The sequence below is a fragment of the Lemur catta genome, chromosome 4 (assembly GCF_020740605.2).
Source record: "Lemur catta isolate mLemCat1 chromosome 4, mLemCat1.pri, whole genome shotgun sequence".
Lineage (NCBI taxonomy): Eukaryota > Metazoa > Chordata > Mammalia > Primates > Lemuridae > Lemur > Lemur catta.
The window spans coordinates 95,931,411-95,958,916 of record NC_059131.1 but is presented as its reverse complement, the minus strand read 5'-3'; the positions used below and the strand labels follow the sequence as shown (position 1 = coordinate 95,958,916).

Below are 27,506 nucleotides of genomic sequence, written 5' to 3'. Positions count from 1 at the left end.
AAAAAAGGTGCATTCACATCATTGTCGAAATTTTTGTATTTGAGCTCAGGATCAACTTCTACATAACAATTTTACTTTTCCCCAACTGACAACATTCCATAAAAATCTTGGGTACCTTTCACTGTCCACAGATTTGTATGCTATGATAGTAAGTATATAGCCTAATCTGTTCATTTTATTAATGAATATTATGAGATGATCAAAAACATTATAAAACTTTACACATGCCTGAACATTTTAGTTTATTCAGCATTATTACTGAATGAGAAAATCAACATTTACTAAGTGCCTACCAGGTTTTGTCACAAATCATGCCAGGCACTTTTACTATATTATTCGTTTATATCACTCACACAAGAATAGCATTTTAGAAGTGAATTTTGAAACATGACTAATGTCTCCACATTCAAAATAGAAGAGCCAGGATTTAAAATTGTATAGTTTGAAAGCCTATATACATTCTACCTCCATTTCCACGTCCAGCAAATTTTCACATAACTAAAGGAATGACTTTTATATTGACACGATTCCTAATTACCAAGTGCCTCATAGCTCCCATGAGGGAGCTACCATTTATGATCTACCTCCTTATCTCCTTCTAGAATTCCTGGTCAATCTTCACAGCCTATCCCAAGCACTGCCTTCTATCTATACTACTACCTGCAAGTTAATCACTCCCTCTAGTGACCTACCTCCATACCCTAAACTTACTTCTATTATTGTACATATCATCTTATATTGTAATTGTTTACTTTGTTTAATCTAGCTTTCCTACCCTATTTGCTCTGTATAGCCCAGACCTATGTTTAACTCATCTTTAACATCCAGGATCCAGAACAATTCCTGTTTAGCACATAATAGATATAGTCTATTCTGCTACATGTGCTTCAGTAACATGAATTAGCTTAGGTACACTTGGTAATTAAGAATCATGTCAATGTAAAAGTCACATCGTTTCATATGCGACTTTTCCAAACATGTTATCACTTCACATAGCTAAGTACAGCAAATGGATACAACGTATACTAACCAACACATGAAGCTATGAACATATCCATTCACCCCTCCTTGCTCTTAGCTCAATTTGGCCAGAGCCTCCCTCTTTAGAAATGCTTGGTGCTCAGTTCTCATTTTCATGCACTTTGCCCTTGTCTTCATTTTTTTAGTGAACCTCAACCCTACTTTTTACCCCCTTTTATTAAGTTATCTTCACATATTTTTAGATGTAAATTCCTATATCTACTATAGTATTTATTGATTAGGAATTTAAAATTCTTTTTACCAGTACTAACATTTTCATTAATACGGTTAGTGCTGTGGTTACAAAGCTGCATAGGTTTTAAGTAGTCTGCTTCAAGCCCATTTTTTCCATTTTCCTATCATTTTTAAGTTCATAATTTTACAAAACCTGATTTTCAGGAATTTATGTTCTTCATTATAACAGAAATGCGTGTACTGAAAATATTTGATGAAATTAATTACTGACCATCCAATGTTCATCAGGCATTATACTTTCCATTCATTCAACAAATATTCACTGAATACCAAAGTAAATACTCACCGCTGAAGGCAAAGTGAATGCATTGTTCTAGGAACCAGAGACAACAATGACGGGCAAAGAATGAATGTATATGTTTGTATGTGTATGTATATACATATTATATATTTAATACATTTTTTACATATCCAACTAAACAACAATTAATTACACATTACTGTTAGGGGCACATTCTAATCTCTACTTCAGCAATTTTCAAACTTTTTCAGAAGAACCACGTTTTGTTTCCCCAGAGAAATCTTAAACAGAAACAAAACATACAGATAAAAGCAGAACCCTGCACATTCAACATTCCTGTCCCCAGGGACACCTCCAGGAACCCTGAGGGTTGTTAAACTATGATTTAAAAACCAGTGCTCTAACAATAATGCCCCACCCTTACATGACCCCTTTAATAAATATTAATAAAAAGAGTCTGGGTCAAGAAAATCAATTAGGTCACTCTTGTAGTGGAGGCTTCTATCACTGACTCCTCTCTCTCTTCCCTCCCCCAGAGCTGCCTTAGTAGGAGCCCTGATACTACTCCTCCCAGGCCTTGACCTTGGGAAGATCTCACAGGGTAAAGATTAAGGTGAAAGCCTAAGGAAAAAGAGGTTTAAGAAGTTATTCAACTTGAAAATTTAGCCTTAAGCTAAAAATACAAGCAAACAAACATTCTCAAAGATCACAGAAGATCTCACCAAAGTCACTAGTGTGGGAAACCAAAAAGGAGTTTAAGGATACAATCCCTTCAATTTGGGATACATTAATAAACAAAATAGACAAAGAGCCCCTGCTCTGTAAGACTTACATTCTTGGGGAAGGGGTCTGAGAGAGACAAGAGAACAAACAAACATAATGAATAAGTCAATTATATAGTATCTTAGAGAAGGTGATAAATGGCATGAGAAAAAGAGAGTGTGAAGCTGAGTAAGAGGGATCAAGAGTGCCAGAAAAAAATGTTAAATAGGGTGGTCCAATAGGCCTCAGTACAAGAATAGCCCTTGATAAAGACTTTAACAAAGGAGGTGAGAGAGTTAGCCATGAGAATATCTGCATTCTTGCATTTGTGGAATAGCAAACAGTCCAGCATGGATGGAGCAGAGTGAGGGAGGGAGATGGATGAAATAGAAGAGGAAAGAGAGATGACAGAGGTGGGAAGAGAAGGCAGATCATGTAGAGGCTTGCGGGTCTTTGTAAAGACTTTGGCTTTTACTCTGAGGGCCACTACAGGATATTGCAGATCTGATGTATATTTTAAATAGATTACCCTGCTAAATGAAGAATAGACTACAACAAAGCACAAATAGACACAGGGAGACCAATTACTAGGCTACCGCAATTATCCAGGCAAGAATGGTGCTGGCTGAACCAGGTGATACAAGAGTTAAGTGGTCAACTAATTGTTCTTCAGCCAAACATAGTTAAGTGGGCTCCAATCAACGTATCACATACCCAAATCCTTAAAAAATACTAGTAACAATGTAATGGATCTCCAATTTCCTTAGTTATATCTACATATTGCCCAGATATTTCATACAAAGAAATTAAGTCTGTTACCGAGTTTTCTGCCATTTTATTAATATCACTTTTCCCTAAGAAATTTATATTTATTTCTATTGCCATACAAGTTCATATTATTTTAAAATGATGTAGGGAGAGGAAATGGAGAATTTTTTTTTAAGTGTATATATCTTTCAAGTCAGTGATTTTTTTTCTTCTTTCCTTTTTTTCCAGTATAGTCCAGAAAGTAAAAACAAACATGTAAGTAAGCTATAAACCATCTTTTTGCACTTAAAAAAAATACTGGGCACTGGTGAAATAGTTTTCTGTATTTTCCCATTTCCAAATGTTATCATCTAAAGTCTACTAAACTGTATTATTGCATTATACTCCTACTTGATAATCTGTCCTAGCTTACTTTTAATGTCATTCTATTATTCAAACTTCCAGATAAAAATATATCCTCCCACATAAGTGCTCAACTTTCATAAAAGGAGAGAAGCACTAGAAAAAAGATATTTTGGTTGACTGGTACTCGAAAAATATATAACTTGAATAATTATTTTTTTAAGTAGCTTTCTAGTATTAGGGACCAAGTTGAGGTTTTTGGTCATACATTTTTCCTGCCCTAAAGAATTACTGTCCAAAAGACAGCTGGAGAACTTAACAGGCAAAAAAGGAATAAAATACAAATTATTCAATTTTAACATGCAGCTATTAAAAGACTTTATAAAAGATTTAATTCAGGAAAAGTTTAAAAGTTCTAGCCACATTTTAGGAACTATTCTCCACAATTAAAAAGAAAACTTTGGGTTTCCACACATTTATTTGATAAACCTTTTATAATAATGCTATTTAATAGTTGAAACAATGCTTTACAACTTTAAGCTCTCAGACATACATTATTTTATTTATTTTAGTATAAGGTATCAAATTATCTGAGAACAGCCTGAGGCTTAATGACTCTAAGAAAGATAAAAATCATCTTTCAAAACCAAAAATAAAAAAATTATTTACCAAAATGTAAATATTTTAACAGAAATGTTATTTTGTGGATCTTTTCTTTTTTGTAGAAACGTATACAATTAGTGAGTTGACAAAGGCTAAGCAAGGCAGAAGAACAGAAAGTGAGGGATCCAGATCACTAAAACAGACTTACCTTCTGATGTTTTCCATTGTTTCCATAAATCCTCAACAGTTATATGCTTATCTTCTCTGTGCAGATGGCTGTGTTTATTAGTAGCATCTTTATATTTCATATCTTCTCTAATAAACTATAGAAGAGAAAACGCTAAGTTAAACATACTTAAATTCACTATTTTAGTCTCAATAAACTGAGAAAAAGATAAAATCTGATATCTACTAGGGGACTATTTTCAGATAACTTGTATATTTTTGGTATTTTATAGTCACAGTCTTACATGTTTGTAAAATGTATTAATGAAATGTGTTCTACTAATCATAGCAATGACAACAGCAGTAGTAAAAGGACTTATTCAATGCTTATTATTTACCAGGTATTACTCTAGGTTATATAACAAATATGTCTATATAGTTGGCCCTCAGTATCTGTGGTTTCTGCATCCATGGATTTAACCAACCATGGATCAAAAATATTCGGAAAACAAATGGATGATTGCATCTGTACTGAACACATAGACTTTTTTTCCTTGTCATTCCTTAAATAATACAGTACAACAACTATTTACATAGCATTTACCTTGTATGAGAAGTAATCTAGAGATGATTTAAAGTATATGGGAGGATGTGTGTAGGTTATATGTAAATACTACACCTTTTTTTTTTTCCAGAATATTACAGAGCTACAATCGCTTTGGTTACATATATTGCCTCTGCACAGCCCAAGTCGGAGCTACAAATGTGCCCAATCCCCAGACACTACACACTAGTACCCATTAGGTGTGACTATACCCATCTCCTCCTCACCCCTTCCACCTTCCCTATGCCCTGTGAATGTTACTTGCATATGTGCACACAAGTGTTGATCAATTTAGTACCAATTTAATGATGAGTACATGTGGTGCTTGTTTTTCTATTCTTGTGATACTTCACTTAGAAGACTGGGCTCCAGTTCCATCCAGGGTAGTATTAATACATTTTTTTTATGACTGACCCAAATGTAGATTTTGGTATCTGCAGGGGGAACCAATTGTCCATGGATACCAAGGAGCAACTATATATTTATATACACATACAAACATACATACGTACACACAGAGAGAGTCATGTACTTTTACGATAGTATTATAAGGGAAGTATTATTTATTCCCATCTTGTAGGTGAGAAACCAAGGCCCAAAGAGGTTACATAATTTTCCTAAGGTTGAAAACACGACAAACAAAGCTGAGAGTCCAAACCAAGTCGCTCAGTTATACTCAACAGCATAATATACTACTTCAATATTATTGTATACATTTTTACCAAACAGTGACAGGAATGTTTCAAAACATAATAAATATAATTACTGTATCGTATTTTTATGTTCTCCTGGCTTTCAAGCTATTATTTATAATTGAAGGATATTTGATTATGGTGTTTACAATTATTTTTTAAAAGTAAAGTATATCCTCTATAAATCTTACTTTAAATATATATATGTGGAGAGAAAGCACTAAAATTATCTTGGCTAAAAACCTCTTTTTTAAGTTATATTTAAGGGGGCCTGCTGATTGCCCCAGCCTCTCCTGTCATCCCTCCTACTCTTCTTGACTGACACCTTCAAAATCCAGTAGAGATAACCTGGAAAAATCACTGCGCCACTGAGATGCTGAGAAACTGCCTCTATCTTGAAAAAAGTCCAAGAGCTGGAGAAAAATTCTAGACTGAAAATCATGATGAAGGACAGAACAGGGAGGAAGTTTGTCTTGAAAATGGTCCAATCAGTTGGAACAAATGGCAACTGTTTCATTTATATGATACATATTAAAAACAATGGCCTAAAAAATTCCCTGCACCACATGAACACAAAGAATACAAAAGTAGAGTTTTGTGGCTTCAGGATAAATATATTTCAATGGTAACCTCAAAGAGTTATGAGGACTAAGTGATTTTTCACATGAAGTATAAAAAACAGTGCTTGGTATACAGCAGACACTCAATAATGTCAGCTATTTTAATTTTCTTCTTCAAAATAATGAGTTTAATTTTTACCTTGAGTTGCATACTCTATTATTTCCTGACAGTAGTAAAGATAGTTTGAGGTACTACAAAACACCAGCTGATAATCATTGATCTAAGAATTAAATCTACAAAGAACAACAATACAAAATCTTGACTGAGACTCACAACCCAAGAAGCTGTAATTGGTATAGAGATAGGAGTTGCTACTCCTAAGATATTCCTTGTTGTAATAACCCTGATCTTACCATCTAAGATGGATGATGACACTGACACAAAACACTAGAGAGCACAGGCAAACTAGAATACATTTTCACAAAAATAACAAAAAAAGGTAAATTATTCAACATCTGAAAAAAAATTCTTGAGATCCTAAATTCAAGCATTTAAACTCTGTGTTAAAGAAGAGTTCAAGCTGATTTGGACAGTTTCTATACTTTAACACAAGCAAGACTTGATACTTTTGCCCCATCTCCTACCACTGTACCTGCTGCTATAACACCAAATTAGCCCTTAATCCCTAAACTACCTATATCCAACACCCATCAACCAATCCCAAGTTTACTTATAATAAATCAACTAAAATGACCTCCTTCAAATTCAATTCTCAGGAGAGCTCAGGGTCCAACAGCCTTCATAATTACTGTCAACATCATTTAAGCTATGAGCTAGCCAGAGAACTTAACCATAATATATAATACTGATTCAACTGACTGACTGGTCAACAGATAGACAGATGATAGATGACAGATTCGAATAACTGATTTCCAAAGATACTTATGAAACACAATGTTTTTACAGGTTGGAGTCTGCCTGTGCCATTCGTTTTGTAAGAACCAATATATGGCCTACATGACCTATATCATGATTATGCTTCAAGATTATTGTTGATTATAATCCCAAAATCTCTAACAAAATTACCTGTGATTCCATCAGTCTTTCCACTAATAATCAAAATGAAGGTACTCTACTGTCATTAAAAATAATACACCAAAATTAGAGTCTAAACACCTAGGAAAATGACTTCCCTTCTATGTTCCCAACTGGAAAATAAAAGGTAAAAACTACTTCACAAAGTTATAAAGATTAAAAAAAAAATAGCTTTACATATTTATGGGAAAAACTGTTACTATTATTAATGTTAAAAGAAGTACATACTGTGGCAACTAGAGATAGACCAAGGTCTCGCATCGGCCTTAGGATCCAGTCAAAATCTAACATTAGGTTTTAGCCTCAGATTCCAAAACTCTGACTATTCAAATACCTACTTGAGCATCTTGCTGCTATTCATGAATTTGTATAAGACATAAATTAACAAATCCAATCAGTATAACATCAGAAATTCATAAGGCAAATCATTTGGAATTAACATTACTATGTGAATATTTACTTTAAGTAGAGGTAAGCATCCAAGAGTTAATAAGTAATCTCCTTCTGTGTTTCATTTGCTAAACCTTAATGTTAGAACTTGCATTTCCAGCAAAGATGAGGTTACAGGGACCAGATTTACCATCCTCCCCATAAAAAAAATAAAAAAAAAAAAAACTAAAAAAACAGACAAAATATATAAACAACCATTTTCATGCCATTAAACATCAGGCAACAAAGGACAGTAATCCTGAAAGACCAGAAACAAACATGTGTCTCCTATGACTGCTTTAAATTAGTTCCTGGAAAGAATGTCAAAGAAAAGGTACAGGAAGAGGGAATCCACCAGTGCCAGGCAGTTTCTCTGAGTTGAAGAGAGAGAACTGGAGTGGAAATGACACATTCATACATCTGTGAAAAGTTTAACATTTTGGGGAGAAGGGCAATTTTATTAATATCAAATAAAATATTAAATGTTCATTGACTTCAAACCAGAATTTCCATTTTTCAGAATTTACTGTACAGCACCACTTACATAACTATATAAAAAGGTTTCACTGCAATATTAGCAATAATGAAAATTTTGTAACTACTCAAACTGCCTACCACTAAGAGAATCATTAGAAAAATCATGACACCACCAGGGTAAAGTTAAAATTAAGGTATATCTGTTTACCCTTAATAAGAAAAGAGAAGCTAATAATATATTAACAGCTATCTGATATTTAATGAAATTATATCAATTGAGTATGATCACTTTGGAATTTTTTTCATGTTGATTAGGGGCTCTGCGTATTAAATACCTAATACATTAAAAAACAAAATTAACAACAAACCAATCAGAGCTTCTAATGGATGTTTTCATACTCTCTCTCAACTTCGACCCTGATGCAGACAGGTGTTACCTAGATCCACTGAGGCACCGCTTGATAATTCCTAAAAACAACACAGAGCTAAGTCCTCCCAGTCTTAGCACAGCACCAAAGAAGGCATTCTATGTAAAGAACAGCTTTGTCTTAGTCCATTTTGTGCTGCTATAACAGAATATTTGAGACTGGATAACTTATAAAGAACAGAAGTTTATTTTTCTCACAGTTCTGGAGGCTGGTAAGTCGAAGATCAAGGCACCAGCATCTGGTCAGTGCCTTCCTACTGCATCCTCACACAGCAGAAGGGCAAAAAACAGAGACAGCCCCTTCCCGCAAGGCCTCTTTACTGCAACATTAATCCCCTCAAGACCTAAACACTTCCCATTAAGCCCCCATCTCCCAACATTCTTGCATTGGGGATTAATTTTCCAACACATAAATTTTGGGAGACACATTCAAACCATTGCAAGCTTCTTCCAAATCTGAATTCATAGTTGAACACAGATCAAAATTTGTACATAGAAGGGAACTTTGTAAATTGTACCATAGTTATGTGGCTTTTGTAGACATGAGAATACCAATAAGACATGAAGTATATATTTAAGAAGATTTTACTTTTGACAGAATTAACTGAAAACTGTTTAATGTCATAGAAATGTAAAGACTACATTTAGCTGAACGCTTAAATAAGAAGTAGCTATCATGAGTTCTTTTTGATACTATAGTTCTAGGTACGTTGTAGAGTACTAGGAGCAGAAATATATGAGAGACAAGATTATGTGTTATAATGAGGTCTTACTAGTTACTTCTAGTATTTATCACTGAAAATAGTAGTGTGTGTTATGCTTACGTTCACTGCTAAGTGAGTACTTTAAGTACTTGAAAGTTATGGTGTATTTTCAGAAAGGTTATGTGAGTTTTAAAAAAAAAGGAAAAAAGTTATGGGGTATTTATAAGACACAATCACTTAGAAATATTCTTCATTAAAACGGCTTAAATATTCAATTGGATTAATACAATTTTATAAAGCAAAAATTATGAAAACTTATATATAGGTTTATATATGATTTTATGAAGAAAAAGAATGTCATGGGAGAAAATCGCAAGCAGCAACATTGTTTAATGAACAGAGAACAGGGTAGGTCATCGGCAGGAAGAGAAGAAGGGCCAAGGAGGAGACACAGTAGTTAGAGACCTTAAACTGTGAGTGCCTGTGTAAGTTAACATGCACATACACAAGTTCAGCAATAAAGCCCCTAAAGCAAGATGGAGGCATCCCAGAGTGGGACACATGGAAACAGACCCAAAACTGTATCAGAACGATTCCTTGGGCACACTGATTAAAGGTTATTACCAGCTTCTTTGGAAAGAGAAACTGGATGCCAACTTCATAACCATCAAATAGCTTTATTTCATTGTATATAAATATTATAATAAATCACACATAGTTCTCACTGGAAAAAAACTTTAAATTATCTTAGTACTCATCACTTTAACATAGATCCTATTTCTCATAAATATTTAGTCACCAATAAAAGGGCTTTACTACTTAACTACTTTAAAATATATAGAGAACTGTGAGATAAAATAGAGGTCCATAATTTAGATAATAAAGCAGATGTTACCAAAGTAAATTCTGAATCTGCTTTCGTTAGAAATATTTTAAATGAACATAGAAATTGATAATTCTGAGAAAGCTTTGTGGCATTTAGCATTCAGAGAATAACTCTGACTATAAATCTGAATGACAAAATCTAGACTATAATGTATCTAAATTGATTTGTCAAGATTTACTGTATAATAAAATTGATAAAGAATAATAAGAGAATGTCTAAACAAAAAAAAAAAAGCAATTCCATCCTAAATCAGCAAAAAGTGATACTGGAAGATTAAGGTATAAAGAAAATAATATTCTACAAAGAAACAAAATAAACATATTATATATACTGTGCCAATTCACTAGGCTGTAGCTTAACTACTATCACCACTAGGTATTCATCATTCTGTAGTTTTCCTCACTTTTACTTCTAAAAAAAGCTAACAAGTATTTTCCATTAATCAAAGATTCAATTTCCAAATAGTCACTAGCCCTCTGTTACCCAATAATCCCCAAGACTAGTCATGTTCACTGTAATGATATCAATTACAATTTCCAATTTTCTTAAAAACCTGTAAAATAAGTATAGTCATATCTAATTTATCCAACAATATCAGAAAATTAAGGCATTTCCAGACTACCAAAATCTGCCTTTCTTAGCACCAAAACATGCTAATTTTAAACAGTTTTAGTGTAAAACTTTCTAAAATAAATTGCCTTATCAAATGAATTATTTTTAAATGTGTTAACTTTTTACTAATAATTCAAGGTCATCATTATGAACATTACTTCTTAACATTACAGTTTTAGGTCTGTTTCCATGTATCCCACTGTGGGATACCTCCATCTTGCTTTAGGGGCTTTATTGTTGAACTTGTATATATACACGTTAACTTACACAGGTACTCACAGTTTAACGTCTCTAACTATTGTGTCTCCTCCTTGGCCCTTCTTCTCATCCTCCTGATGACCTACCATTGCCTGTTCATTAAACAATGTTGCTGCTTGTGATTTTCTCCCATTAGCATTCTTTTTCGTCATAAAATCATACATAAACCTACATAAGTTTCATAATTTTTGCTTTATAAAAAGCAAAAAAGTCTCCCAGTTGCTCCCTTCTGTGGAGGCATCATTATGTCTGAATTGAGGAAGCCTGGCCAATAAAAATATCCCAATTCCTTTGGCCACAGTGAATGATTGGAGGTAGGCACCTGAGCATGTGAGAACAATTAGAGCCAACATGAATCCTACCCCGTACTTTTGCTAGAACAGCTGAAAAAAAGCAGCTCTGTTTTCTGGAGTAACAGAAAAATATTTCCTAGTTCTGTCCACTGGGAAAACATAGAAAGAATGGCTAACACAGCACTGCTAGCACCTCGACTGGGGCCAGAAATGTACAAGCTGAACACAGAACATCTTGTCACAGCACAAAGCAAGAAATCTATCAAGGACTACTGATGCTGGATCCAAAGGATCCAGGTGCAAGCCTACATAAGCTTCCACTGGCCAAAAAAATGGAGCTATTTAAACAACAATAAAGATGATAATAATAATAGCCCGAAGTTCATGTAAAGCCATAAGTTCATTACACTAGACACACACACACACACCTATGTTGTTCGCTTTAGAGTAATCTTGGAAACCACCTAATAGTAATATTTTGAAAATCTGTAAATAAAGGGAAAGAAGTATTTATCCTGACTTTCCTATACCAATAGGAAACCAAACAATACGCTGAAATTTCTCTTTAAAGAAGTACTACAATAAATAAAAAAGAACTACAGAATTAAAATATTGGCATTTTTCAACTTCTAATAAATTAATGATTCTCCACAATGATCAACAATGGCAGATGAGATCACAAAACATCAAGGATGATGCCAAATTTTTTGGCCCACTCAAGGATCATATGCTGCAACTGTTTAAATAGTAACTCCATTGTAAGAAATGAAGACAATAGAAAAGAAATTTGAGTCAGGCAGAAAATCGCGACTCAATTTTGAACGCTTAAATTTAAGATGACTATTAAGATATCCAAGTAGAGATGTTGATGCCATTGGATATATGAATCCAGAGCTTAGCACTCCAACGGATAGAGTATATTTAAAAACCTTGAAATTAGGTGAGATAACCAAGACGGTGAGTATAAATCAGCAAAGAGGTGTATAGGACTAAGATTTGTAACTCAAGGAGATAAAGAAGAAATCAACAAAGAAACTGAAAAGAAGTAACCAATATAGTGGAAGTAAACTAAGGGCAAAATGATTTCCTGGAGGCCAAGTGAAAACAAATGTTTTAAAAAGAAAACATATTCAACTATATCTTGATGCTAATAAGTGATATGAAGACTGAGAACTGACCACTGCAGAGCAACAGGGACATTGCTGGTGAGCATAAGAAGAACAATTTTGGTGGAGTAATAAAGGCAAAAGCTTAAGTGGGTTCAAGAAAGAACAAGAGGAGAGAAATAGTACACAAGTTCTTCTGAGGAGATTTTTGTAATCAAAGAAGAACTAGGAGAATAATCAAAGGAAGAAGTAGAGTGAAGAGAAGTTTTTACTTTGTTGTGATTATAAAGTAGGAAAAATAATGGCAAGTTTGAGACGGATGGGAAAGTTCCAGTAGGAAATGGAAAATATAGTTGTTGAAGAGAAGAAAATTTCAAAAGCATCGTCCTAGAACAGGGAGAGGAGATGAGATCAAGTACACTGGTGAAGAAATTTCACTTTGCAAGGAGCACAAACAATGAATCCATAGTAACAGAAGAAAACATGGAGTTTATGGACACAAATGCAGTGAGCCCCCAAGTGGTTATATGACTTCTGAAAGAGAGAAAAAACTGCTCATTTCTCAGGATCTTTAAGAAAGTCTACCATTGGGAGATCCCATTAATTTGCCACACGTATAATTTTCAAATGTCTTTTTTATTATTTGTTGGTTTTTCAGGGGAGAAAAGAGAATAGAAGAGGAGTTTAAAAGATTTCCATCAATAAGATTCAGAGTAGTAACTACAATCCACTTCTTTGAACATGAAAATCCTATATCAATAGTAAGGGAATGTTGGTTTCTTAGGCCTCCTACTTACAGCCTACAGAAAGAGTTTCATTTCCTTCGATCACCACTCATATGCTATGTAGCTAATGTGGGACAGTCCAAAGAGTGGACTGGATAAATATCGGAAATGTTAATAAAACAGAAACAAGGGTCAAGCTAAACTATAAACCAACAAATACCACAAGGGAAAACAGTACAACTCAAGAAATTACTTTGGCTTAGAAGAAAATGATAGAAGAAAATAAAAAAAAAAAATGGGGAAGGCTTTATACGGAAGAGATTCTATTTGAACTAAATTTTAAAATTAATCTTAAAAGATGGCTATAATTTAAGAAGCAAAATGAAACAAGAAGAGAGTGAGAGAAATCATGAGTGAAATGCCTCAGCAAGGATTAATGATTAAAGAAAAAGGCTCTCAAATATTTATTAACAATTGTTTGAAACATTTGCAGAATCAAGGTAAAATAGTCTTTCATTTTTAAAAAGGTTGTCTTTATCAGCTTCAGCCCTGCAGACCCAATAAAGACTATACCAGTGGGGTGGTATAAAGCAAGTCATCAATACTTAGTAGCACCCACACTAAGTCACAAGCACCATCAAGCCAGGTCATACCCAGAAAGGCCAGAATAGAATGTCTAATAAGAGGTAAGGAAAATTCTCCACCGAAGCTCAAGATAACACTCAAGACGTAAGTCAGTACAGTAAGATTCAAACCAAAATACAGGGAACAAGTAGGGTATGAGGTCTCAGCAGTCATCAACACCCAGAAGTTTCCAACATTACCAAAACATCCAACATTGACAGAAACACAGTTCAAGAATGTATGCAGAGAGGCTCTTTTAGCTCCCAGGACTCAAAACTGAATATGATTTTAAAATAAACAAAAACAATAACAACTTGGAAGTATGTCTAAACATGTCATGGAGAGTGAACAGGAGTAGGGATAGGTGGGCGCCAATCCCAGTTCTCCTTACACACGTTATGAGACCTAAGTTACTTGATCTCTCTAAGCCTCTGTCTACTCATCTATACAACAGGGATACTACTTGTCTTGCCCCTCTCAAGAAAAGTACTGCTGAAGATAACGTGAGACAGCACAAAGACTTTATAAACCGTGACATTATAATCACATAGGTTAGGTGAGGTTATCTAAGGATAAGAACAATTTTACCATACACCTCCCTGATACAGCATAGCACTTGACCTTATGACCACCAGAACAGCTTTCTAGAGCAAAAACAGTCTTCCGAAACTATGCGGTCAGTGACTGCAGCACTTAGTCCTTGAAGAAATTCCAGCAGGCCGAACACTGGATGGGTCCACAGGAAAATTTAGACTTTTAATAAAATTCTTCAGATATAAAAATTTGGTTATCATTTTTTTGTGGTAAAAATACTTAAGAGCTACTCTCTTTGCAAATTTCAAATATATAATACAGTATTATTAACTACAGTCACCAGCTGTACATTAGATCCCCAGAACTTATCTCATAACTGAAAATTTATACCCTTTAACATGTAAGGTGATAGGACTGGGTTGTAATAATCATTTCACAATGTATACATATCAAATCATCACATTGTACATCTAAAATATACACAATTTTTATTTTTCAATTATACCTCAATAAAGCTGGGGAAAATTTGTTTTAAAAAGAGAGCAAATGTGGGAAAGCCAAGAAATATACTACTAAAAAAATAAATTGTAAGAAAATCAATGAAAGGGTCAATGAGTATTTTAATATAAAAAATATTTTAAGCTATATTATTTTAGAGAATTAAAAGACAAAAAAATCATCTCTTAACTATAAGAAAGAAAAAGGAATAGAAAAATTCCTGAGTGTTTCTGTCATGTTAATACAAAACAACATGTAAAATATGAAAAGATTCTGCGTGATGAACTAAACTGAGCTAATTAGAACCATGCTTTACTAATAACACAAATCTTAGCACAAAACTTAGATCAATTTAATAACAACTTAGTGAGGGAGCAAGACAAAGATAAAGGTAAGTACAATAGAAAGCAGACTGTGATAAGCCATATGGTTAAGGGTAATTATGCAGCCCATTTGCCTGGGACAGTCCTTGTTTACACCTGTTGTTCTGGTGTAATTATTAATAGCACTCTCTTTCACTCTCAAAAATATCCCAGTTTGGATGATAAATTATATGGTCACCCTATCTATAATAACAATAATGTAAGGCTAACAGTGTTAATGTTACAGTAGAGTCAAAATTTTATTTCATTCATTTGTGAAATGGGAATAAACAGGTTCTGTACTCACATGAACTCAAACATCTCTTAGAAGACAATACACGAAGTGTGCTAAACTCTCAAAATATATATATATATATTTTACATCCGTGCAGTGCCATTCTGTGCTCCTGCAAACGCTCAGGGAAGGAGGGGAGGAGAGAGCGGGACTGGCAGTACCCTCAGGCGAGAACTGACGCAGAGAAGTGCACACACAGATTCACACTCCTACTCCTCTGCCCCCTTCCAGTCTGTAACAACGTTTGACATGACATTCTTGTTGAGGTAAATTAAAAATTAATGAAACAGGAATGAGAAATGACTTTTTAATGAAAATATATAATTACCATGTGGTCTGATTAAGGAAAGCTGGAAAAATCTGGGAAAGGGGCTAAAACATTCACTAGCTGAAGCAGGGGTTTGGGTTGAATGTTTCAATGCTCCAGGATGCCATAAAATAATTTCAGAAGTTTTTGGCTCTTCACAGACAGATCTCCTACTATAGGGCATTCATCCATAATTTATAACTAGATTGCATTTAACAGTGTGTATCTATCATCTGAAGCACATCTTTCTAAAGAAACTACATTATGGTGGTTTAGTTCACCACAAAAACCTCATTAATCCATATATAACTGAACTATACACTACCAGTGGTGCTTCTCAAACAGCCTATGAGTAACACTGCCTCAAAAAGAGGGAACCACTATAATAAATCAGAATTTGGAGGTAAAGGTAAGATAGTCTGGATGGTAAGAAATGGTAGGATAAGAGAAAGTTTTCCGGTTTCTATGGTGGTTGCTTTCAAGGACAAGCAAATATACGACTAAAAACACTCTAGGAGAATCAGTTCTTATCAAATGTCATAAACAAAAAGGATAATTCAATAGCAGTTGGTAAATGAACTGGAAAAGCAAAAGATTGAGGAGGAAGTCCAGTAAACAGGTACTACAATTGTCAAGGCCAGACACAAAGAGCCTGGGTACTCAACTAAATAAATGCTGAGGCAGGGTACAAATTTTATAATTTAAGAAATATTCTAGGTATAACTAGAAAGTAATGAGATTATTTTCTTAAGATCTGCCTCAATAACTTACACAATGGTTCTTAACTATCTAGGTGCATCTTAATTTAACAGAAGCAAAGGATACTCCTCCAAGAAAAATACAAACAACTTTCTTTTATAATAATTGCATATCCATGACTTCCTAGAAGACATAACAGAGAAACTTTTAAGGTAGAACTTGGCAAAAGTAAAATCACAAAGTATAGGGGCAGAAAACAATGTCTTTTGCAAGAGCATCACAATAGCCAAATATAAATACTGTGCCTAACGTTATAAAAACTGTTATGAAAGTATAATGTAAGAACTGTAAAATTAATTAAGGTACAAATAGTAAGTCATGAACCATTTTTTCATGGATCCAATCATTAGAAAATAAGACCTGTACTATACTGTGTAATCATAAGAGGGCAAGACAAAGAGCTTCCAGCTACCACCATCCTGAAGATTTAACCCAGTGGTTTTCAAACTTCACCCAACATCAGAATCACAAAGAAGACTTGTTAAAACAGATTGTCGGGCCTCACCCCCAAGCTGCTGATTCAGTAGGGCTGAGGTGGAGCTCAAGAATTTGCATTAAGTTAATACTGCTTATCCAGGGAGCATAAACTGATATATTCCCTAGAGCAGTTTCTCAGAACCACGCCAACTCCCTTTTCATCCATTTCTTCTCTCCCTTGAGGCCCAAGATTGGCTTGCAAAGGTCTTCTTTGTCCTTCCTCATTCTGCAGGCTAAATGCAAACTATTAGAGTCCCCCAAACTTTCTTCTACCTTGCTTTTAAAACATGAATATAGCCTCCATATCACTTTGAATAATTTAAACTGCAGTTAAGTATAGATGAACAGAGAAGAGGTAACCAAAATGACAAACGATTATTTGGTGCTCAACACATATGGTGAGTTGTTGAGTATCAAAATGCCTTCAGGATACCCTAAAAGATGACTTCCACCCACACACAAGTATTTCTTCCATAGGCTCCTTAAGTGTCCAAAATCATTACTTCTAGGGTCTCCTCAGATCAATAATTAGATACTTGTACTCCAGATAAATATTAAATTTTAAAATTAATAGAATTTGCTGCCAAAATAAAAAGTCATAGTGGCAAATGTATAGGAAAAGGAAATAAAATACAGAGTTTCATCATGTCTTCCCTTATCAAAATGATACCTATCTAAATTTTCTGCCTCACTCATTCCCTGCCTTTTTTTCTAACAGTATAAATGAGTGAGCTTTGCCTTATTCTTACATTACCATTTCTCACAGGTATCAGAGCTAAACTCAATCACGACAAGCAGAGTGGTCATCATAAGAGGGTCGGAATCTGATGCACTATATGGTCAGGAAACCTGTATATAGTGACAATGGCAATTAGAGAAGAATAAATACTAAAATTAGCAGTGTCTCTGGATCTTGCTTTCTTAAAAAATTCTCACAGTTGTCTGTTCTTATAAAAATGGACTAGAGTCTATGGGACTTATAATATGACCTTGATTTACAATTCATTAGTGCAGCAGTCTCCAAATTTGGTGGCCCAGACCCGACAGGGATGTACAATCTAACCCACTTGAGAGGGGGTAAAATATTAGAATTTCTATTTACATTTAATTTTACCTCATTTTTTAATTTATATTTTTATAAACATTTTAAAAACACTAACATTAGTACAATAGTTTGTGTTTGTGTGTGTGTATATATATATAATATGTAACATACATATATACACTACTTATATACAGCTATTTAAAAATTAGATCACGGAATGCATATTCAAAAATATTTTTTTTTGAGACAGGATTTCACTATGTTGCCTACCTCATCTCAAACTCCCAGGCTCAAGCCACGTTGCCCAGGTTACTCTCAAAACTACTGGATTCAAGCCATTCTCCCACCTCAGCCTCCTGAGTAGCTGGGACTACAGGTACATGCCACCATGCACAGCAAAAACTTTTTACTGACAGAAGTACATGAGAAAAACAGTTTGGCTAAACATGGGTTAGTAGGGCTACTCTGGGCCTCTTGAAAGTCATTTTCCTTTTTGTTGCTTTCACAAGCGCAATTAATTTAAATCAATTAATTCAACAACATCATTTGAAGGACTGTATTTGAACCACAGGAATTGCCACATCTGGATCAAATCTAAGTATCCTTCACCTTTTCTTCAACTTGTACTTATCTGTTTGGCAAAAGATTTACTTCTATACCTAAGAATTCATAATTTTCATCATCATAGAACATCTGTTAACTTTCTAAGCTCTCCTTAATATTTAACATTTAAGCAAGATAAAATGTTTTTATAACAGATACGAAAAAATAAACAGTTCCAGACGCTAACTTTTTTTTTAAGCTCTCAACTGGAGCTCTACAAACTAGAAGAGCTGGTCTGTAACTTGCATGCCATTTGCATTATGCACTAACATACCTGGGGTACTGAGATCTCCCTGCTCTGATCCACTCTTCCACCAGCTCTTGTGTTTTCCATTGTTGTCTCACTTTGATATCCATGGATTATCCCAGCATCATGGGGATTTCTCATGTTTTTTCTCACCTCTAGTCTCTTATGTACTGATTCTTTACCACTTCGCAGTTTCAGGACAAGACAATATATGATTTTACCACGAAATGACTGGTCATAGGTACATCAAATGTCTTTGTTTATCTTTGCAACACCAGCACCTAGCACACTGGCAGCCAACAGGTGCTCAATAAAAGACTGCTGAACTAAATTTTCTTTCTTCACTTGTTAATTATTTTTCTGTTGTTGACAAGTACTCAGGAGCTGCTGCTGCTGCTGAGCTCCAGAACGCTCCCAACCCACAGTCACCACAGGCCCCCATGGTCACTTGTAGGCCCAGGCCACTCCAAAAGTTTGATTTACCAAGTCAGTCATTAAATAAACTTTTATTAAATGCTTATCAGGTACTTTGTTACACACTAATAGCCAAGATTTACTGCCTTGAAAAATTTAATAAATGCAAAACAAAAGCAACAAATTTAAAAATAATTTATCATTTACTAAATAATGACTTTGCCCTTGATCAGACACTAAAGTCAGTTTAGTGTCAGTACTAACGAGTTAAGTTAAAGTCACTAAAAAAATCTCTGTAGTACTATGTATTAGTATCAATTACTGATTTTCAGGAAAAAAGTATTCAATTAGGCAAAAACCTACTGACCACTTATACTCTACCAAACACACAAGATAGCTTGTATTGGAAAAGTTCCTTGTCAAACAGAGTTAAGATTTACCATCCTGTTGAAAATTAATAATACACATTAACATAGACAAACAACACAGACTAGAAATCAAGAATATGGGTTCTAGAGTCAGCCTGGCTTCAAAACCCCAGTTCTATCACTTACAAGTTGGTGATCACAGGCATATTTCCTAACCCACCAAAGTTTGTTTCCTTATCTGCAAATAAGATAATAATAGTACATTCTCAGTGCATAGCATTGCTATGAGGAGTCCATACCATAGTACATGTGAAGTGCTTATACTATGGAGCAAATGTTAAGTGCTCAATAAATGGTATTTTAGTATGCAAATTCACAAATATAAGTCTGAGAAGTCCTATAGTAACAAAAGTAAATTAATACAGCATTTCCCCAATTTTGACCATGCAACCCTGTTTTCTATGGAACACTTACCATTTTCTGCTACTCTAATTATATTCTTATTGCCATTATTTTCCAGAAAGAATTAAAGTCTCTATTTTATGGCATCAAGTTACATTAACTAAATGAACTATGAAACTACGAAAATTTCAGCATACAGGAAAGCACCTCAATACTTATGATTTAATGCACAGCAAGAATTCTCCAGTACCTACTCTCTTCACCTTACCTTTGCCCCGCTTATCCTTTCAAGAGAATGCCAAGTGATCCTTCAGCCAAACAAATTACAAGGGTGCATTTGTGCACGTAATTAAAGTCACCATTGACTACAAAGTACTCAATACATAACTTTTAATCAGACACATCAGGCTTTAAAATTCTAAGCATATCCTACTACAAAGATAAACACAAAAAGTTTAATTGTGGGTCACTTTCAAAATGAAGCCTTTTAAGGGAAGTTTTACAACTTTACTGCTTTATACTTTATACTTTTGTGGCTTGAGAATCTCCCATCACATAACTCTAGTTAGTATTATATAGAAACAAACCTAAGCAGCCTCTAAAGTAGCTCCCAATGATCTCACATCCTCGTATTCATACCCGTGTAACTGTCTCCCCATGAGTGTCAGCTGGACCTAATGGCTCACTTCTAACAAGTAGAATACAGCACAAATGATAGGACATCACTCCCAACATTAGTCACAAAAAGACTGTGACTCCCCTGTTGCCGGCCCTTCTCTTTCTCTCAGAGCTTCTCTCTCGTTTGCTCTGAGGGAAGCCCACTGTCATGTTATGAGATGCCCTATGGAGAGAAAATTGATGCTGCAGGAAATTGATGTCTCGGATCAACAGTCAGTGAGGACCTGTGCGGCCAACAACCACATGAATAGGCTTTTAAGTGGACCTTCCCCCAATCACACCTTGAGATGATGTAACCCCAAGCTGGTACCTTAACTGCAGCCTTGTGAGAGACCCAAGCAAGAGCCAGAAGATCCACCTAAGCTACACTAAAATTTCTGACCAAGAAACCATAAGCTGATTAATGTGTGTTGTTTTAAGACACTAAGCTTTGGGGTCATTTGTTACACAGCAATAGACAACTAATACACAAGTTAAAAGTTTAACTTGGAAAACTCCAGTAAAAAAATACATGCGTTAAATCCTTTAGACACAATAACCAACATAATTCAAAATTCCCTGATCCTACTTTAAAATGCATTTCCTTCTATTTTTTTCTAAACCTACTTTTGCCTATTTTCATAAGTGATTCTCCTTTCATAAATGACCCTCCACAGATAGATCTGTGTTGTTAACTAAACTTCCAAGATGCATGTGCACAAATGATGACAAAAGTATTTTGTAGGTAGAATACCTAATGTAAGGAAAACTGAAATATCAGGTACTACTGGATTTTTCATAAGTTAAAGTTGATTTTAGAGAGAGAGAGATATAGACCAACTACTCTTCAAACCAACTGATATGTATTCTAAGTGATGGAATGAAAGAGAAGAAATTTTTAAAAAACAAAAATTAGAATAAGAAAAGGAATGAAAAAAATTTAAAGAAAAAAAGGGGAAGGTAAAAACAGAAAGTAAAGTCCATACACACTAACAATGATAATAAAGTTTTCAGTAACAAAATAGGCAATAACTCCGATGTGAATTCCCACATTGCCTCCTACTGCTATGCTCAAGGCAACACCACCATTCATTTCTCTTAAATTATCTGTTGATCAAATACCTACACTTTCCAAAATATCATTAAAATTGACAAAATATGCAAACTTGACTATAATCACCAACTCAAATTAAACAGGTCACAGATTCAGCATATACTGACAACTAATCTTTTTCATCTTGGTCCAGAACGACAATGACCTAGAGAGCAAAAGCTCTGTGCCCTGTTCCTAAACTGAAACACTCCAAGTCCTTCAAATTCAGTTTTAGCACAGCCCTGGAAAATTACCAGATATTTATTCTTTTACTTGTCCAAGTAATGCAACCTTCTTAATTTAGCCACCCTATATAAAATTACAGCCACCCATCATCTACCTGTCCTGCTCCCCCTTATCCTGTTTATTAGTTTTTTCTTTAGTCACTTTCCCATAGGCCTACCAGAATGTTAGCTTGAAGGCACAGATTTTGCCTGTTTTGTTCCTGACATATTCCAAACACCTATTTGAGGATCTGGCATATTAATAGGCCCTTAAATATTAGTTCCATGTTAAATGAATAAACCAGAAAAATAAATGCCTTCTCACATGACCTAAATATAAAACAGAGAGCACTAAGGAGAAAAAAATTCAAGTTTTTAACCAGCTTAATTGCCAAATACTCTTAAGATTTTTCCAAAGTAACATTTCAGACCAAACATCACAAGAAATTAAGTACTTTAAAATTTTGTCTAAGATTTCCCATTAAATTCATGAAATTTCCTACCGATTGCTACTAGAGGCCCATAAAATTATTTGTTTACTTCTTTAAAAAAAAAAAAGACACTTTAACGACAAATACAAATTAAAATGTACCTATACTGAACTGAAAGCACCAAACTAACATAAGAACTGCATAATTAATAATTCACCCTGTCCTCGGTTCCTGGTACAAAGTTCCTAAACCCCTTGAAATTTCCAGAGTAATAGGAGAGTTTATGTTATTCATAATAAGCCCCTATCCATCACACCAGAATTTATACTAATAAGGTGACTTAGGGTGGGGCCCTAAATAGCTTCAGGATACGGCTGGTCACCAAAAAGACCAAATGATTAAAGGGTTATAATTTTTAGTGCTACCCACCAACCTCCAGGAAGATGAAGCTCTTTAAAAACACTTAAACAACAAGGTTCAAGATTAGAAGAGCTTCCAGGTTGGTGAAAATATCGCAGCACTGGGAGGGTGGCATACACAGAGGGGCCGTCGTGGGAGCTCTGCGCCCCTCCCCTCATGCCTTGCCCTCTGCATCTTTTCCATTTGGATGTTCCTAAGTTGTATATGTTATAATAAAGCAGTAAATGTAAGTAAAATGTTTTCCTGAGTTCTGTGAGCCATTTTAGCGAACCTGAGGAGGGACTTAGGTGGACTCAGGACTCCAGGTGGAAATTCGAGATTTACAGCCAGCTGGTCAGAAGTACAGGAGGCCCAGGACTTGTGACGGGCATCAGAAGTGGGGCAGTCTTGTGGGACTGAGTCCTTAACTTGTGGGAGCTGATGCTAACTCTAAGTAGATAGTGTCAGAATGGAATTGAATTGTTGGACATCCAGTTGGTGTCAGAGAATTAGAAATTGGTTGTTGTCAGAAAATATCCCAGAATAATATTTTAATTGATACATCAATTAATAAAAGTAATTTTTATTACATAGATTTTTGAAATAAAGAATCTAGTCCTTATTCTAGTCCCAAAATAAACCAATTGTCAATAAATTAATGTGTAACTTCCAAAACATAACTATCTAAAACTACTACAGATTTAAAAAGTAAAAACACGCACCAATCTTTCCAAACATATAATAACACTAAAACTCTCAAAATTAATCATATGTGCTTCCTCAATCCCACTTTTCACTCAGCTGCAAAATAATCCCTCAGAATTAATACGTTTTCTAACCTAAAATAATGCTATCTAATAGGTAAGTCCGCAAGTAACATCAAAATCAAAGGAAAACTTAGCACCATCAGTGTAATTACTTAAAAGTGTGTCCTTTCAGCACAGCAGCACAGATTTAACGTTAAAAGTTATCTCCAACTTAATTGCTGGAGAAAATCAGGAAACTGCACAAAGCACTCATCTATTAAACACTGTACACTCTCAGACTTGATGTGGAATTTGTTTGACAAAGCTAATCCTGTCATATTGTAAATGACCAAGAAAATGTACAATAATAATCCTAGAAAATCTGTTTAGCCTAGAGAAAGATTTACCTTTATAAAGAATTAACACATTTAGGCCGGGCGTGGTAGCTCACACCTGTAATCCTAGTACTCGGGAGGCCGAGGTGGGTGGATCATTTGTGCTCAGGAGTTTGAGACCAGCCTGAGCAAGAGTGAGACCCCATCTCTACTAAAAAAAAAAAAAAAAATAGAAAGAAATTAGCCAAACAACTAAAAATATGTAGAAAAAATTAGCCGGGCATGGTGGCGCATGCCTATAGTCCCAGATACTTGGGAGGCTGAGGCAGTAGGATTGCTTGAGCCCAGGAGTTTGAGGTTGCTGTGAGCTAGGCTGAAGCCACGGCACTCTACCCCAGGCAACAGAGTGAGACTCTGTCTCAAAAAAAAAAAAAAAACAATTAACACATTTAATACTCAATTTCTTAAGTACCTAAATTAACCACGTAGACAACCCTGGGGGGATTAAAAAGAATAATTCATCACAAATAATTCAGATTACTATTATTAAAAGGTAATTATATAGTTTGATTTTGTGTGTGTGTATACCTAGAGAGAGAGAAGAAATAATAATAATGATGTTGAGAGAATTAATTATCTACTCAATATAATAAAATGGCCCATAATAAAAGACAACTAGTTTACGTTGCTCTCCAATAATGATAAAACTTTGATAACTCATCAATTTCATCTCACTCTTCTTGATGACCAACAGAATATATTTACATACTTCAAAAGCTTTTTAAATTTGAAACAATGTAAGATAAGATTATCATATAGTCTGTGGTTCTAGAAATTAGTCTACTTAGAACTAAAAGCCATGATTTTGGCATCATTGAGACTGAGCTCTAACAAAAATGATTTAACCACAATAAAAAGCAGAAATTAATTTATTCAGAAACATTAAATATAAGACTGGAGATTTAATATCTGATCTAATAAGCAATTAGAAATCACTGTAAGTTTCTTAGCTAGAGAAAAACACTCTTAAAGTGATAATCGTGATGGATTAGAAAGGAAAAACTTAGAGGCAGTAATCTAAGCACAAGATAATAAATACCTAGATTAAAATAGAACAAGCAAGTAACTAGAGCAGATAAGACATACTGGAGAAAGGAAGGAAAGGAATAAAGTTTAAGATCACAAGAGCTTATTTATAGCAGGGGCTGGCAAACTACAGCATGAAGGACAAATCCAGCCTGCTGTCTGTTTCTGTAAATAAAGCTTTATTAGAACACAGTCACACCCATTAGTTCATGTATTGTCTATGGCTGCTTCCCACTACAGCAGCAGAGTTGAGTAGTTACAACAGAGACTACAGGGCCCACGAAACCTAAAATACTTACTAACTGGTTTGTATTAGTTTCCTTGGACTATCATAACGAAGTACCACAAACTGGATGGCTTAAAACAACAGAAATTTATTCTCTTACAGATCTGGAGGCTAGAAGTTCAAAATCAAGGTGTCAGCAGAACCATCCTCTCTCCAAGGATCTAAGGGAGAATCTGTTTCATGCCTTCCTCTTAGTTCCTGGTGTCACCAGCAATTCCCTGACATGTAGCAGAATAACTCTAATCTCTGCTTCCACTGTCACGTGGTTATCTTCTCCCATGCATCTGTGTCTTCGTATGGCATTATCCTCTCTTATAAGGACACCAGTCATTGGATTAAGTGCCTACCCTGCTCTAGGATGACCTCATTTAAACTATTAGTCGGTGGAAAAGTAATTGCAGTCTTAGCATTGTTGAAACTTTCTGTTTGATATTGGAATACATTCTTAAATAAATGTGGTTATGTTATACACCATTTTAATGTGCATTTCTCGCTTTATGTTTTTTTGCTAAGGACTTATTACTTGCTGTTTATTTTACATTTACTTTAGATTATGGAAATGATGTTAGACAAAAAGCAAATTCAAGCGATTTTCTTATGTGAGTTCAAAATGGGTCATAAAGCAGTAGAGACAACTCACAACATCAACAATGTATTTGACCCAGGAACTGCTAAGAAATGTACAGCACAGTGGTGGTTCAAGAGGTTTTGCAAAGGAGACGAGAGCCTTGAAGATGAGGCATGCAGCACAGTGGCCAGCGATCCGAAGTAGACAACAACCAATTGAGAGCCAACATCGAAACTGATCCTCTTAGAACTATACGAGAAGTTGCTGAAGAACTCAACCTCGACCATTCTACAGTCATTCGGCATTTGAAGCAAACTGGAAAAGTGAAAAAGCTCAATAAGCGGGTGCCTCAGGAGCTCAACGAAAATTAAAAAAAAAATCATCATTTTGAAGTGTCGTCTTCTCTTCTTGTACACAACAATGGACCATTTCTCAATCTGATTGTGATGTGCAACAAAAAGTGGATTTTCTACAACAACCAGTGATGACCAGCTCAGTGGTTGGACCAAGAAGCTCCAAAGCACTTCCCAAAGCCAAACTTGCACCAAAAAAAGGTCATGGTCACTGTTTGATGGTCTGCTGCTGGTCCGATCCACTACAGCTTTCTGAATCCTGGTGAAACCATTACATCTGAGAAGTATACTCAGCAAATTGATGAGATGCACCGAAAACTGCAACGCCTGAAGCCGGCATTGGTCAACAGAAAGGGCCCAATTCTTCTCCATGACAACGCCCGACCATATGTCACACGACCAACGCTTCAAAAGTTGAACAAATTGGGCTACAAAGTTTTGCCTCATCCACCATATTCACTTGACCTCTCGCCAACTGACTACGACTTCTTTAAGCATCTCGACGACTTTTCACAGGGAAAACACTTCCACAACCAGCAGCATGCAGAAAATGCTTTCCAAAAGTTTGCTGAATCCCAAAGCACTGATTTTTACACTACAGGAATAAACAAACCTATTTCTCGTTGGCAAAAATGTGTTGATTGTAACAGTTCCTATTTTGACTAATAAAGATGTGTTTGAGCCTAGTTATAATGACTTAAAATTCAGTCCAAAACTACAATTACTTTTGCACCAACCTAACATTACATCTGCAATGACCCCATTTCCCAATTAGGTAACATTCTGATGTACTGAGGGGTTGGGACTTCAACAAGTGGTTCTGAAGGATACATCTCAACCTGTAACTTGGCCCTTTACAGAACAAGTCTGCCAACTCCAACTTTACAGGAATAAGAATTGAGAAGGAGTAGACCCAGAAGTGTCATTGAACAGGGGGAGATTTAAAATAAGGGAACTGAGATTTTGTTTTAAATGAACTAAGTTTAAAGTAAAGGTAAGAACCCTCTAAAAACGCCAGGCAGTAAGCAATACGTGTAGGTCAGGCATCTGGACTGGCTTAGAGACAGAGGAATCAGGAGTAACTTGAAAATGGATGAGCATTCATTCTTAAAGAAAACGTTTTGTGCAGCAGGTCAAGAACTGAGCTTTAGAGAATGTCACTGTTGCATAACAACGTCATTAGAGAATGCCATTGTTATATAATATTAGATAATAATGTAGAAAATGATGTAATTAAGTATTATATAAACTAAAAAAAAAAAAAAGCATTACAACAGTGACAAATCCAACAAAGAGGTTGAAGAGGTCTGAAAAATGACCAGGGGATTTAGCTAGAATGAGACTAAAGTAAAATAAAGAAAACAACTT

General features: G+C 35.0%; 1 protein-coding gene and 1 pseudogene across 1 annotated transcript in view; one reads left to right on the top strand and one right to left on the bottom strand.

The window, feature by feature from the left end:
- STIM2 (stromal interaction molecule 2) overlaps positions 1 to 27,506 on the bottom strand; it is a 136,001-nt gene that overhangs the window by 51,809 nt on the left and 56,686 nt on the right. The window contains exon 3 of the mRNA XM_045550485.1: positions 4,200 to 4,314. Coding sequence (XP_045406441.1) covers positions 4,200 to 4,314 — 115 coding nt within the window. The remainder of the gene's footprint in view (positions 1 to 4,199; positions 4,315 to 27,506) is intronic.
- LOC123637352 lies at positions 25,771 to 26,804 on the top strand (annotated as a pseudogene).